Source organism: Panthera leo, chromosome B4 (assembly GCF_018350215.1).
Source record: "Panthera leo isolate Ple1 chromosome B4, P.leo_Ple1_pat1.1, whole genome shotgun sequence".
In the NCBI taxonomy this organism is placed as follows: Eukaryota; Metazoa; Chordata; class Mammalia; order Carnivora; family Felidae; genus Panthera; species Panthera leo.
The window spans coordinates 15,782,254-15,798,152 of record NC_056685.1 but is presented as its reverse complement, the minus strand read 5'-3'; the positions used below and the strand labels follow the sequence as shown (position 1 = coordinate 15,798,152).

At 41.9% G+C, this 15,899-nt stretch overlaps 1 protein-coding gene and 1 pseudogene across 1 annotated transcript in view; one reads left to right on the top strand and one right to left on the bottom strand.

Moving 5' to 3' along the window:
- Positions 1–15,899, top strand: part of ST8SIA6 (ST8 alpha-N-acetyl-neuraminide alpha-2,8-sialyltransferase 6) — a 150,439-nt gene that overhangs the window by 129,482 nt on the left and 5,058 nt on the right. Inside the window, exons 5-6 of the mRNA XM_042945023.1 lie at positions 9,718–9,862; positions 13,908–14,020. Coding sequence (XP_042800957.1) covers positions 9,718–9,862; positions 13,908–14,020 — 258 coding nt within the window. The remainder of the gene's footprint in view (positions 1–9,717; positions 9,863–13,907; positions 14,021–15,899) is intronic.
- On the bottom strand, positions 7,912–9,390 carry LOC122223911 (annotated as a pseudogene).

Here is a 15,899-nt window from a genome sequence, read left to right as displayed (position 1 = left end):
TCTTATTAAGGAGTTTGGGGGAGTTTGATAGAAGAGACGCCTGTGAGCTCCAAGCTGGGGCGGTCAGGTCGTTAGTATTCACAAGTGTATTCCACAGCCCGTCACGCTCTAAGCCTGAGGCGCTCATCAACATTTCATGGAAATCCAGGAAGCATCCCGTTTAGAACTGAAGGAGCATTCTGACCTGAGACCTAAAACGGATAGGAAAAAAAAAGCAAAACAAAATAAACAAAACAAAAACAAAGGAAACACTCAGCCCCGGCAGTGTAAAAGGAAAAGGAATTTCTGCGGTTCTAAGAAAGATCCCCTTCTCAGAAGGGTATCTCCTGGACCAGACGTGATACGGAGATGACGTGCACATTTTCTGGACTCCGGTGTTTTAGGTTTAGGCTACAGGGGTTAAGCCCGATTCTTTCGGGACCAACCTGCTTCTTGAGAAGTAAGCACGTGGGAAAGTATGTAAATTCTTTTCAGTTCTGGAACTCCATATGGTTCTTTCCTGGGCATGGAGGGGAGTAATCTTTGCGCTTTTTTTTCCCCCTTTTATTTATTTATTTTTGAGAGAAAGGGCGGGGGAGGGGCAGAGACGGAGAGTCTCAGGCAGGCTCCACACTCAGCACAGAGCCTGATGTGGGGCTTGATCCCACCAACTGTGAGATCACGATCTGAGCTGAAACCAAGAGTCTGTCGCTTAACGACTGAGCCAACCAGGTGCCCCTAATCTTTGCTTTTTGAAACCGGAGTGTATAGAGGAAGTTGTCGGAAGGTATGAAACAGCAAGCATTAGACCATCATCAAGCTGGGGGTTTCTTCTCCCTTTGACACAGGGAAGCACGTTGGCTGGACCGCTTTAACCTTGATTCCCTGGAGGACCCTGTATGTCATGTAAAAGAAGAGCCTCGAATATCTCAGTTATATATAGGATTGGAGTATTTATATGTAAACTTCTTGCCACCTTTGAGTTGTGAATGGGCAAGTTTTCAGTGAGGCGTTACCAACATTATTTGGGGGAACCATTATGTTGTGGTGGTGCCATTATGGAAAGCGTCCTGAAGGAAGAAACTCCCAATGAGATTATTACCCCCCACCTCCCACCCCCAATTATAACATACTCTAGCGTAAACTGCAGAGAATTGAATGTCAGAGGAGACTTGGGTCGGGGTCATTTATAAGCTGGGTGCCTCGGTCAAGTCATTTAACCTCCCTCAACTCCAGTTTTCTCATCTCTGAAATGAGAATAATCTTTTCTGTTTCCCTGGTTGTCACGGGAATCAGATGACATAAGTGGATGTGAAAATGCTCTGGAAAGTCTAGGGTGCTTTCCAAGTGTGTGGTTTGTGCGTGCTCGTCTTGTTGGACATTTACTATTGTGGAATGTGAAACCACACAGTTTGGACAATTTAGGTGTCATGGTAAAGATCATATTTTCTAGCGTCTTAGTTCGGGCTGTTATAACAAAGTTCCATAGACTAGGTGGCTAATAAACAGCAGGCATGGATTTCTCACCGTTCTGGAGGCTAAAAAGTCTGAGATCAGGGCCAGCATGGTCGAGTTCTGGTAAGGACCCTCTTTGAGGTTGCAGACTGAGCCTTCTCGTTGTGCTTCATGTGGCGGAGAGCAGAGAGGGGAAGCAGGTTCTCTGAGGACTCTCTGACTGCACTAATCCATCATTAGGGCTCCACCCTTGTGACCTCACTTAATCCTAATCACCTCCCACAAGCCCCACCTTCTAACACCATCATGTGGCGGGTAGGATGTCTATGGGAGGACACAGATGTTTTGTCAATGATGTATTACGCGCAGTCCCCCCAAATTCATGTCCTTCTCATATGCAAAATGCATCCATTCCATCCCAACAGCTCCCAAAGTCTTAACTGGTCCCAGCATCAACTCTGAAGTCCAAAGTCTCATCTAAATATCCCCTAAATCAGATAGGAGTGAGCTCGAGGTACAGTTAATCCTGAAGCAGAATTCCTCTCCAGTTGTGTCAAACCAGACAAGGCATGTGCTTCAAAATAACCCTGGTGGGACAGGCATAGGATAGACATTCCCATTTCAAAAGGGGAAACTAGGAAAGGAGAGAATGACAGGTCCCAAGCAGGTACAGCACTTAGCAAGACAAACTTCCTGAACTCTCGGGCTCTGCCCTCCAGGCCCACTGGGTTGGGGTCCTGTCCCCAAGCTCTGCAGGCAAGGATGGGTCCCCAAGTGGCCCCACCTGCACAGCTTTGAGCAGAGGCTGTCTGGCCTGTCAAAGGCATATCTCACTTCTTGAAACCAAGGATGCAGCCCTGATAGCCTGAATCAATGTTGGGGTCATTCTTCCCTGATCTTGAAGAATAGTGCGTGTTTGCAGCCAGGTAGCTCTGTGGTCCCATCCTATTAATTCTCACTCTGACAGCCTTCCTTTGCTCCTTGTTTTGTCCCTCTTCTTCAGTTCAAACTGGTAGTCTTCCTGCTGGGTGGTTGATTAGGTCTGGTTCACACCCATATTAATCTCCTTATCAAACAGATTCTTGACCACCCTCTTAGTGCTCTCTCCTGAACATGCTTTCTCATTTTGTTGCAATGTGGATAGCCTGAGATTTTTCCAGATCTATAAGTCCTGCTTCTCCCTTGGTGAGTAGTTCGGTCTTCTGGTCATCTCTCTCTTCTTGCATGTTGTGATAAGCAGTCAAGAGGAACTAAGCTACTCCCTCAATATTTTGCTTAGAAATCTCCTCAGTTAAATATCCAGTTTGAGCACCTACCTTCCACAAAACTCTAGAGCCAAAACACAATTCAAAACCAAGTTCTTTGCCACTTTATAACAAGGATCACCTCTTCTCCATTGTCCTCTGATAATAACATGTCCCTCATTTCCTGAGGGACCTCATCAGAACAGCCGTTAGATAGCATCCACATATCTTCCAGTATTCTGCTTCTTACTCTGTAAGAAGATGGAATCTTTCTCTACAGAGCTCCTCTTTTCTTCCTGAGTTCTTAACAGAAACACCTTTAAAATTCTGTTCGTGGAAGTCTAGGCCTTTTCTAGCATGTGCCTAAAAACTCCTCCCATCATCCAGTACAAAAGCCACTTGTACATTTTTTGATACATATTTGTCACAGGAGCAGCCCACTTCTTTGTACCTGTATCTGTATTGGGGCTTTCTAGAGGAACAGAGTCAGTAGGATATATCTAGATAGATAGAGATGTATTTTGAGGGATTGGCTCACACAGTTATGGAGGCTGAGAAGTCTCATTATCTGCCATCTGCAAGTTGGAGACACAGGAAAGCCAGTGGGAACCAAAACTGAAGGCCTGGAAGAAAAAGAAGCCGATGGTGAAGGTTCTAGTCTGAGTTTCAAGACCCAAGAAGTGGGGGAGAGGGTGCGGGGGTGTGAGTTCTCATCTTGAGTCTGAAGGTCTGAGAACCAGGAGCACCGATGTCTGATGACAGGAGAAGATGGACACCGATGTCTGATGACAGGAGAAGATGGACACCCATGTCTGATGACAGGAGAAGATGGGCAGCCCAGCTCACGCAGGGAGCAGATTTGCCTTCTTCCATCTTTTGTTGTACTCGGGCCATCAGCAGATTGGACGACGCCCAGCTGCACTGGGCAGGGAGGGCAGTCTTCTTTACTCAGTCCAGCACTTCAGATGCTCATCTCTTCTGGACACACCCTCACAGACAGACCCAGAAATAGCGTTTTATCCGTATCTGGGCATTGCCTTGGTCCAAACTCACACATCAAGTTAACCATCACGTGTGGGTAATACCAACAGTGTCCATGTTTTAAATGTTTCCTGCTCTTTTTATACAAGAGGGGAAAATTGTTCATTATTGTGAACATACCTAGCTGACTTTAGAGTCTCCAGAGACCAGAAGTGACTCTGTTTAGGAATGATGGGAAATGGGATAGCAGAGATAAAATTCCATTTTTTTCTTTTTGCTCTAAGTACCTCAACTTTATACTGACACTGGCTACCACAGGGGTCTCTACTGCATGGATGAGCTGGGAAGTGACAGCATGCATTTATAATTCTGCCACTGAATATAAAGCTTTACAAAGTCCCATTGGCCAGCGAAGACAAGCTTCACAAATGAAATTTGAGATAATTATTCTGATATTTTCCTGGGAGGTTATTATGAGGTGTTTCACATTGATTTTTGATATATTTTTTTTTTACCTGCAAAGGCACTAGCTAAACCAATTCTGGCATATCCATACAGTGGAATAGTACTCCAGCAATGAAAAAGAACAAGCTAGTGATATACACAGCCATGTAGATGGGTTGTAAAAGCATTTATATACTGAGAGAAGGAAGTCTTACGCAAAACATATGCACTATGTGATTCTGTTTATATGGATTCTAGAACAGGCAAACTAATCTTTTTCTTTTTTTTTTTTAATGTTATTTTTCAGAGAGAGAGAGTGAGCAGGGAAGGGGCAGAGAGAGAGGGAGACTCAGAATCCAAAGCAGGCTCCGGGCTCTGAGCTGTCAGCATTGAGCTCGATGCACGGCTTGAACTCAGAAACTGTGAGATCATGACCTGAGCCAAAGTTGGATGCTCAACCGACTGCACCATCCAGGCGCCCCAGCAAACCAATCTTTGGCAAAAACTCTAATGACAAAAGTGCTTACCTGGAGGTGGGTAAGGGCTAGAGACAGGTTGGGAAGGGATATGAGGGAATTCTCTAGGGTGTAGATAAGAGTCTGTATTTTGATAGGGGTTGGGTTACAGGGGTGTGTACATTTTTCAAAACTCATCAAATGTGCTTACGATTTTATTGTATGTAAAATTTACCCACAAATGTAAACAAAATAATGATATAAGTGTTGAGATCTTTAGCAGTGAAGTGTACCGATATCTGTATTTGACTTTGAATTGTAATAACTATAACAAAAATGGATTGATGAATACACAATAATAACGCAATAAGGCAAATGCAAAAGTGAATTATAGAATCTAGCTGGTAGTTATTCAGGTACTTCTTGGCCAATTCTTTGCGTTTTCCTATAGGTTTGAAAATTTTATAATACAATGTTAAAAATGCAATTTCAGAAAAAAAACCTACTAATATAAGAAAACACAAAGCATGCAGTGGTTAGTGTTTTTTGGTGATACAATATTCTTTTTTTTTAAATGTTTTATTTTATTTTTGAAGGAGAGGGAGACAAGGTGTGAATGGGCAGAGAGAGAGGGAGATACAGAATCCTAAATGGGCTTCAGGCTCTGAGCTGTCAGCACAGAGCCTGACGTGAAGCTTGAACTCACAAACTGAGAGATCATGACCTGAACTGAAGTCAGACGCTTAACCTACTGAGCCACCCAGGCGCCCCTACAATATTCTTTTAAGCACTGAATATCCTTAGAGAAGTTTAGCTACTTGTTAAAGGTAAATGAGAATTTATTCTACTGTCTTTGCTCAAAATGCTGCATAAAAGAGACATTTAAAATATTAAACAGATAAGAATGTTGATTTCACAATACGAATTGTTATGAAGTTAAATTTACAATTAAAAACTACTTAAGATCATGTTTTTGACTACACATCCTTCCATTTTTAATTTTTCTTTTTGTCAGTCTCCATGAACTATCTTTAAGACATGATAGGTTCTGAAATACAAAGAGGGATAAGCCGGTGATAGAATTCGATTAAGAAGAATGTACTAGTTAAATGATATAGATGAACTGATAAGTATTGTTGAAAATATTGATTTTAGGGTACAAATATCACAGCACTGACTCTTTATACCCTGAGAATTACTGAAATTCAGAAAGACTGGAATATAATTCAACATGATCATGACAGATTAGAGCATTGTATTTTTTCAGAAGGACAAAATTCAATAGGAACACATACAAAAATATACCGTTCCAGACCAAAAACCAACCAATGGGGAAGGACCAGTTACGAATCTAGGGTGTCAGCAGCGACCACAGTCAGCCCTTTTCACTGAATATTGACTGTCCTTGTGCTAGGATTGAATTCAGCTTTGTTATATATATTTTTCCTTTTCCAGTTTTTTATTTAAATTCTAGTTAACATGTAGTATAATATTAGTTTCAGTAGTAGGGTTTTGTGACTCATCACTTATATATAACACCCAGTGCTCACCACAAGTGCCCTCCGTAATCCCCATCACCCATTTACCCCATCCCCTGCCCACCTCCTGTCCGGCAACCCTCAGCTTGTTCTCTGTCTTAAGAGCCTATTTGATACATATTTTTAAGTAATATGGAGAAATAAGTAAAGATTTAAAGAGGAACAAGATGACTAAAATAATGAAAAACTGGTCCTAGGAGGAAAATCTGAGAGAAAAGAGAAACTTCTCTGAAGGCTTCAAGATTGAAAAGGTTCAAGTTCTGCTTGATTTATTACCATTTTCAATTACATGAAGTGTTTTTACGGAGAGATCCTATGAAAACTAACAAGGGAAATGGATTGAAGTTAAGAGATAGTGGAGTTGTGCAAATGGGAGAATCCCTGGACTTCAAGGTTGATCAGACTCTGGAATAATTACCAGGTGATGCTGTGGACCCTGCATCCCTAGAAAATGATGGAAGCAAAATAGAAACTCTGAGTGGATCTAGATTGACCTGCCAGAGGTCAGGGGAAAACTCAGATGATCCGTGAAAGGACCTGACTGGGCCTACGTTCTATTAATAATGTTTCACTCCATGTAGGAGTTGTAAACACAGCTTGGTATTAAATTACATTTTTCTTGGGGTGCCTGGGTGGCTCAATTGGTTACGCATCCAACTTCAGCTCAGGACATGTTCGCACAGTCTGCGGGTTTGAGCCCCGCGTCGGGCTCTGTGCTGACAGCTCGGAGCCTGGAGCCTGCTTCGGATTCCGTGTCTCCCTCTCTCTCAGCCCCTCCCCTGCTTGCACACACACACACTCTCTCTCTCTCTCTCTCTCAAAAATAAATAAATACTGGGGCGCCTGGGTGGCTCAGTCGGTTAAGCATCTGACTTCGGCTCAGGTCATGATCTCACGGTTCGTGAGTTCGAGCCCCGCGTCAGGCTCTGTGCTGACAGCTCAGAGCCTGGAGCCTGCTTCGGATTCTGTGTCTCCCTCTCTCTCTGCCCCTCCCCAGCTCACGCTCTGTCTCTCTTTGTCTCTCTCTGTCTCTCAAAAATGAATAAACATTTAAAAAAATTTTTTAAACATAAATAAATTACATTTTTCTAGGCTTTCTATAAGGACTGGCAACTTTAAGTTCACTTAGAAAGTCACTGTTACTTTACAACAGCGTGACTGTGGATAGCAATACTAAATTGTATGCTAGAAATTTGCCAAAGGAGTAAATCTTAACTGTTCTCACCACAAAACAAAGCGGAGGGGGGAAGACAGCCACGTGAGGTGATGGGTAGGTAAGTTATCTCGATTGTGGTGGGGACTGTCCCACAGTGTACAAACATGTCAAAACATGAAGTCATACACCTTGAATATAAATAAATACTTTGTGCTTGTGAATTAAACCACTGAAGCCAGAAACAAATCACTGTATTGAATGATTCTTCCTTTCATTGGGCTTGTTTCCTAGTAAATGACTACATGTTGCTTTGGTGACTGTAACACTGTTCTTAATGTACCTTCCGTACCTTATAATTACTATGAAATAACTACAGTGCATCCTGTCATTTTCTCTTCAATGTTACAACATGATCCTTAGGCGTACATTTGTTTTTTTGTTTTGTTTTGTTTTATATTAAACTTGTTATTAAAACTGAGTCTTCATGATATATTTAAAAGGACATGTTCCACAAACAAATATTTGGACAAAAAATTTTCTATATATAATTATTGGCACATAAATTTAAAATAAAAACTAAGCTAAATATTTATATACATATATTCATGTATATATATTCGTGTGTGTGTGTGTGTGTATATATATATATATATACACACACACACACACACGAGTGTATCCAGTTCATGTCAATGATCTGGAATACCTGAGTTTCAAGCTGTTGGTTTTCCAGATAGTGCTAAATGTTTTTCATCCACTTTATAAAGGACACAGTCCATCCAGAAAGAGTAACTTTGGTTAATAGATGCTGTCTCCCAAAGATAGCACAGAAGTCCTCAGTGGGATTCAGGTTTATCTTCAGAGGTTTCTTCCAAGTGGAGGTCAGTCTGTGATGCAAAGAAGGATTCCCGTGTAGCAAGGCACTGTTCATAGTACTGGATATTCTCCTCAGTCATATCTATAAATGCTGACTTGATATCATTTTGCATATTATGTCTCCATTTTCCCAGTCTGCTTTCAGGGCGTTATTAGCACATTCCACTTTATCTTCAAGTTTTCCAATCTCTTCTGTAAGCAGATCAGTATCTGCCTTTTTATAGGTCAAAGCTTCCTCTCTGGATCCAGTTCTGCTTGTATTTGGTCTCTCCTTTTCATAACACCCATTAACATTTCACTATAAAGTACATACTCATGTACTACAGGAAGCAGGGCCTCTGAGAGTCCAGACATCCGTTTTTCAGTGGCCTTACAGCATTTGTCAACGCAGCTGGCAATCCCTTTTAGAGTATCAACCAGATCTTCTTCTGACGCCGACCACAGAATATGAATTGGGCCATATTCTTTCATTTCATCAGAACATTCCCTTTCTTCCTTGTAAATTCTCTGAGATATTTTGTCTATCAAATTTATTTTCTGGCTAAAAACTTCAACAAAGTTATTCGTTTCCGTGAACTCTTCTGGGCGGCTTTTTACTCCTCTCATTGCAGTGCAACAGCTCTGTCTGCCCCATCCTGCTGAGTAATCCAGGCCCTTGCTTCTTGTGAGAAGAGAGCTCCCAAGCTGGTACAGTAAGAAATACTTTGAAGTCTTCATTAAATGTTAGAGTTGGGTGATCAGCAATGTTAGAGTTGGGTGATCGCCCAATAGAGTTGGGTGATCACATAGCGCCTTCCTCTGTGTTTCAATAAAGTCATCGTTAAAGTGCCCCACCATACCTTTCACGATAAACTTCTCAGGCAGTGGTGGAATAATCAGAGTGGGGTGTGCGTCTTCAAATTTTCCTTTCAACCAAAGGAAATCTTGATAACGTCTCCTAACTTCAAATTCGCTGGAGTCAAATTGCCCACGAGATGTCTTAGTAATAATCCTGTAAGTAATGAAAGGTTCAATCGTGGTAACGTGGCTTTCGGGTTCATCAACTGTAATGAAAAGATCTTTCAAATCTGGCTCATCTTCAAACTTGACTTGGTTTATCATTGATAGAGGAGATGTTGGCATCATAGGGCTGAAGGAATTCATGTCCATCAAAGAGGCATCCTTACTGAACACCTCCAGGTCGTCCTCGTCCTCGTCCAGATCCAGCACCTCGGCCTGGAGCAGGGTGGAGGAGTCGCTGCTGCCCGGGAGGGGGACGTCGACCCCCGGGCTTTCCCCACCGGTGCCCCCAGCCGGGAGCTGAGGCGTACATTTGTATATGTGAACCGTTATGTCAGCGAGTATTTTCTGCTGGTGAGAGGGTCCCTACCTGAATGTATGTTTTACATTCTTTGCCCTTTTTTCCACCCAGGCCACCATTTCACCATCCAGGCCAGTTAGGACGCAATGAGATGAACATGTCGCTGTGAATGATGCCTCTTCCTCCTGAGAGTCACTATGGCAGAACCCTCTTGCATTTTCCATTGTAGCCTCTGTTTCCGGTTTTTTGATCTCATTCCTTGGTTCGCTTTTTTTCTTATCCTTTGCAGAGCAAAACTTGCCTCCTGTTGTGATGCTGCCCAAAACTTCATTGTTTCTCAGAATAACACTCCAGCTGGGACCAACATGAGTTACGAGGTGGAAAGCAAAAATGAAATCCTAATTAGAGAGAACATTTTTAACATGTTTCCAGTGGTGAGTAAGGGCTTGTTGTGGTTTATTTGTGTCACCATTCCAGGTGACTTTCCTCTCACTTTATGTTGTAACTTAGACAAATAGAGGGGTTAACTTAGAATTAAAATACCGTATGTGGTTTTGTTGTGTAAGATGTTTGTAGGGGTCCATTTTAAAAAGGCACTTTTGGGGGACGCCTGGGTGGCTCGGTTGAGCGTCCGAGTCTTGATTTGGGCTCAGGTCATGATCCCAGAGTCGTGGGATCAAACCCCCCATTGGGCTCTGCACTGAGTGTGGAGCCTACTTGAGATTCTTTCTCTCTGTCTCTTTCTGTCTCTCTCTGCCCCTCCCCTGCTCATACTCACTCAATCTCCCTAAAAAATAAATAAATAGAAAGGCAATTTTGAATGCAAGTAGCTCTGTGGGGAATGTATTTATATCTTACATGATAAGCTCTCCGAGTCCTTGAGTCCTTCATGACTCATCCTTGAATGAGATGAGGTATTTGGGCTTTGTGCACAGTAATTACTGGGGCTTGGGAAGAGGACCGTTTTTCACCTGGAATGAGATTCATCCAGTTGTCAGTTTTGGTGACTGAATCAATTCGTCCACAAAGAACTGTGGGTTTAGTGGCTAGTCTTTGGGAAGTAAATATGTTAAGGATTTGCAGTCAACGATCATAACCTCACAAGGCAGAGATTTCTGGGTAGTGTGTTCATTGATGTATCCCAAGCTCCGGAACATTTCCCAGTGCATATATATGCGTTCATTATGTATTCATTAAATAAACTAGTGAGTAATGGCACAGTGTCATCGTAAGAGGAAACTTCTCCTTGAATATAAACCCGAACTTGGGGAAAATTTTTGTCCTGAAGAACATCCTGTTGCTCATAAACACATACTCTCGGGCATCTTTTCATGATTTGATTAAAAGCAGTTAAGCTAAGGCAATGTGGTCAAACATGGGATGACTTTACCAACTGTAGAATATTCAGTTCTTGCCATTAATTCCCTTTTGTTAGAACTTTGACCTCTCACAACTAATTTTTTGGTCATGCAAGTTGTTCCGGATTTTCTTTTGATATTATAATTCAAAGGAAGACGAATTTGCTGGGAATGATTGAGAACTGAATAGCAAATGATAGAGAATAAATATTGCAAATTTTCTGGGAGGAAAGGGGGACCAAAAATAACTCAAAGCGTTCTAAAAATGCCCTCATGATCCATTGAAATTACCAATAATTAAAAAGATAATAAGTAAAGAATATTTCTATTCCTTATCAAGGACGGCCTGGGAGAGTTTCATAATGAGCAACTCTTTCTAGTGTTTTCCTTGCTTTAGACTGACTAGAACAGAGAAGCAGCAGGTATTTTTTTTTTTTTTTTGCTTCTAATTGTCGCCTTGAAAAGAATAACTTAACCGAAACTTGATGATTCTGTGTGCAATTAATAACAGCAGCATCCATTTTCCAAATTTACACTGAGTTTTCAGAATTAGGGGGAGGGAATTCTGAAGTCAGTACAGTAAGGCTTGCAGAGCTAGGCCACTCCCTTTCCATGGATGAGGCATGTGAGGGAGCTGACCTCCTCTTCACCCTGCTCCCCGCACACCAATCCCCCATCCCCCCCCCCCCCCCCCCCCCCCCCCCCCGGTGCTCTCCTCTGCCACACTGCACTCTGGAACACTGTGGAACATGCAGCAAGAAGGTGACAATAGATACTTTTGATGAATGTCGTGAAGTCATTTCCTCCAAACACTTTTGCTAAGTTATTTAAAAAGAAAACAAAGTTGGTTTTCAACCAGGGTGAGCAATGAGCAGGCATTGCTCGGCGTGGCACAAATTTTCCATTTTCTTGGGAGCTTTCTTTTAAGAACCATTGGAGTTTGTAATTCATGTGAACGCGTGCCGAATGTGAAATCCCAAAGCATATGGGCTTTTTCACCCAGTTGACCGAGAAGCCAGAGAAAAACATTGTTTCGCGTGCTTAATTGGAGATGATGTTTCCTTCAGTAATCTTTTCTGTTGTACCATTTAGAGAATATTTGCATTCTACCCAGTGTATGGAATTCAGAATTTATTGTGGTCGTGTTTAGTAAACACGGTTGGAAGACACCTTGAGCTAGCAGTGCAGTGAACTTCAAATACCCTGAGGTATTTGGGAACCATTAATTTAAGAGCCAGGTACCGCTGGGCGTTGCAGATACAAAGAGGAATCGGATACATAATTAAATTAACATTTTATTCATCGAATATGAGAAGCTGTGTAATGTGTTGTGAATGAGAGCATGGACTCTTTCAAGGGTTTGAGTCCCACCTCTGGCACCTGCTAGCCGTTACTTAAACCCATGTCTTTATTTCCCGTCTGTAAAACGCTCATAAGGTTGTTGTTTGGATTACATGCGTTAATAAGTCTTGCACTTGGATGAGTGTCTCTTGTGCACCATATGCACCACAGGATTTTTAGTTGCTAGAGACAAACCTAGTACCGACCTAGGGTTTTCTTTGCTTGTTTGGCATCCCCCAGGTAGAGCGTCAGGAGCACATCACAGTCATAAGGCTTCGTGGGTTACTTTGGGCTTCTGAGAACCCCGTTGGCCCTGAGGTGTTGCCACTGGTACTGGTAAACTGTTTTTGGGAAGTACGGTGCCCTGATTTGTAGCGTTGGCCGATTTTGGTGGTGTAAGTACCCCCACTGTGGCCGATTTAAATTTACCAATGTTTATTATTATTATTATTATTACTATTACTATTATTATTGTTTTATTTCTTTTATAACCAATGTTTATTATTATTATTATTATTATTACTATTACTATTATTATTGTTTTATTTCTTTTATAAAGTAAGAGCGTGTGAGCAGGGGAGATGATCAGAGGGAGAGAGAGAGAATCTTAAGCTCCTCCACATTCTTGAAGACTGACACGGGACGGGGTTCAATCCCGCAACCCTGGGATCATGACCTGAGTCGAAATCAAGAATTGGACGCTCAACCGACTAAGCCACCCAGGCCCCCCATATTTACCCGTGGTTTAACAACAGTGCACACAATTCCTGAATATTTACCGGTTGGCTCCCACCCGCTGGTACAGGTGCGCCCCAGCACAAGGCTGGAGGCTGCACGAGGGCAGGCCATTGAGCCAGCCCGCACTTAGGGTAAAATCACCGTGTCCATTGCACTGTGCGAGGTCTGTGGTGACAGAAGAGGGAAAGCTAAAAGTCAGAAACAGCCTCTGTGCCTTTGAAGACCTCCACCTGAATTCTGAAGACAAAACTGGTAAACGAGGACCATGTGTCTGAGCTGCCGTCCTTCGTGCTGCCCAAGGTCACATCGTTCTTTCAGGGAAAGCGACCAGGAAGGGGAAAGCGTGCTGTTGACTCGAGAAGTCAGGTTTCCGACTGGGAAGGATATGGTAAAAGGGGGATGTCCTTTGGAGTCGGCAAGTCTGGTCCTTGGAGGAAATGTAAAAGATTCAGGCCTTGGAAATTAATTTGAAAGATGTCAGCACAGAGTCAGTAGGGCCTCCCTAAGGAACCGCGGCTGGTCATTTGCGGAGAGATGGCAGGCATCAATCTTATGTCAGCACTGAGCCTGAAGGTCTAGCTATTTAAGAAGCACGGGAAACTTCCGCTAAATTAGCTATTAATTTTATGCCTGAGAATAGAGGATTTAATGATACTTTCTAATTGCTTTATTTCCTCCATTTTGCTGAAAATGTTCCTGTTTGTTGGAAAGGCCCAATGTGGGATTTTGCCATTCTAATGTTATTTACTTAATTACGTGGTGTAAAATACATTAAGTTATATTTTATGAGCAAATGTATTATATTTTCTATTACTACATTATATGGTATTCGATACACTGTCTATTCCTCTCAAGAGAAATGAGAGGTATAGTATAAGTTTACAGCATATTTTATTATAAGTCATAGTTGATCAGCATTGCTACTTCTGCTTTTTTTCCTCGCTTTTTTTCTTTCGTTAGCATGTCTAAATATTAAGCTGCTGGAATTAAGCGGTGATGGTTATGGTTCTGAAACTAAAGATATTTCACTTTCTCCTGATAGTCTCAGCCTTTTATGGAGCACCCTTTTAATCGGTGTGCCGTGGTTGGAAACGGGGGGATTCTGAATAAGTCTCTTTGTGGAGCCGAAATAGACAAATCCGACTTCGTTTTTAGGTAAGACCTGTCAAATTGGTTCCTTTGAAACCAAAGATCAGTTGGATATTTTAAAAGGATAGTGTAAAGGTACTCCGTGTAAATTTTGACCTTTGAGCTGTGTTGCTTAAGTCTACAAATGACGTAGATGGCCTTTCCTGAAGTGTGAAATGGATCACGGGTTCCTCAGCATGTTAATACCAGAAGGATAAAACGGTGCTGTGGCCCCTTTGCAGAAACTCAGCTTGAGATCCTGGTGAAAAAGGATCTTCACTGCAGGACTTCTCAGAGCCTTCAGTGTCGTAAGGATGCCATGGCTCCCTGAGAAGGACTCTGGAGAACAATATTTCCCAGGTTCACCTGAAAAAAAAAAGATTACACACACACACACACACACACATATATATATACATATATATATACACACACAGATACACAGATATAATTATGGCTTATATATATTTAAAAAAATATTTTTTAACAGAGCATTTCGAGAGTTTTGTTCTCAGATAAAATTTAAGAAAATGCTGACCTGCACCCTATTGCCATGCTACATCATTGTTTATTTAGTTCTCTGGCTTGAAATTAAAAAAAAAAAAAACAAAAAACAAGAAATTGTGGGGCTTCTAGATTCTGGTCTTTTTAAGTGTTGGTGTCTCAATACCTGCTAGCTTGCAAAAACAGACGCAAAAGTGGTTTCTCTGTGTGCCTGTGCTAACAAGCCAAGCTACAGAGTTTCTGCGCTTTCAGAATTCGATGGAAAGGTGATTCATCCCTGTGACGATGGATTTCAATTGAAATGCACCTTTTTAAAAAGTAAGTCGAAATCTGTTTCTTCCTATTGCCGAGGTACTGATTTCATACATCAGAGGACATCCTTTCATCTTTATCGATGTCAGGCTGCCCTTTTTAGCAACTGAAAAGGAAGATTTTCAGTCGTAGCTCCCCACCCCCAACCCACTGCCTCACTTTAATCTCATTTAAAGTTTTTATGCTGAAGGTAATGACAGACCAATAGATTTGACACTCCAGCAGGTCGCTGAGTGTGCTCCTCACGATTAATGTTCAAATGACCAATACCTGAAGGATTTAGCCATTTTGAAAAAGCCATAATAAAGATACATAATTCTTCTTGTGCTAGACTTTGTATAGACTTAAAATTCCCAAAACATCTGTGGGGACGTTTATGCCTAATGTTCACTTTACCTTATAGCAGATACAGGAAATACAGATTTAGACTTAAAAATACAAGCAGGGGCACCTGGGTGGCTCAGTGGCTTGGGCATCTGACTTCGGCTCAGGTCATGATCTCACAGTCTGTGAGTTCGAGCCCCGCATCGGGCTCTGTGCTGACAGCTCAGAACCTGGAGCCTGCCTCGGATTCTGTGTCTCCCTCTCTCTCTGCTCCTCCCCCGCTCATGCTCTGTCTCTCTCTGTCTCAAAAATAAATAAAAACATTAAAAACAAATACAAACAAAGAACTCAACAACTTCTTAATTTATAACTCTATAGCTGCTTCGGATCCTGTGTCTCCCTCTTTCTCTCTGCCCCTCCCCTGTTTGCTCTCTGTCTCTCTCTCGCTCTCAAAAATAAATAAACATCAAAAAAATTATAACTCTACAGTAGGTGTGTACATTTCTAGAGTCTGCATTTGCCGAGGCTCAGATATGTTGCTGATGCTGAGTTCCCTGTGAAGTTAGCCTCCCAGACTGAAAGGCCAAATGAGGGTTTCAATGTCGTCAGAGTCATTAAAATTTATTTAAATTTGAAGCCTGACCAGATTTTGGCAATAAGTGTCCAGAGTTTTATAAAAACAACCTGGAAACTGCTTATTATTCATTTCTTCCTTTCAAGAGACTGGGAGCTCCCAGTTAAGTATGTAAGGAACAAAAAGAGGAGT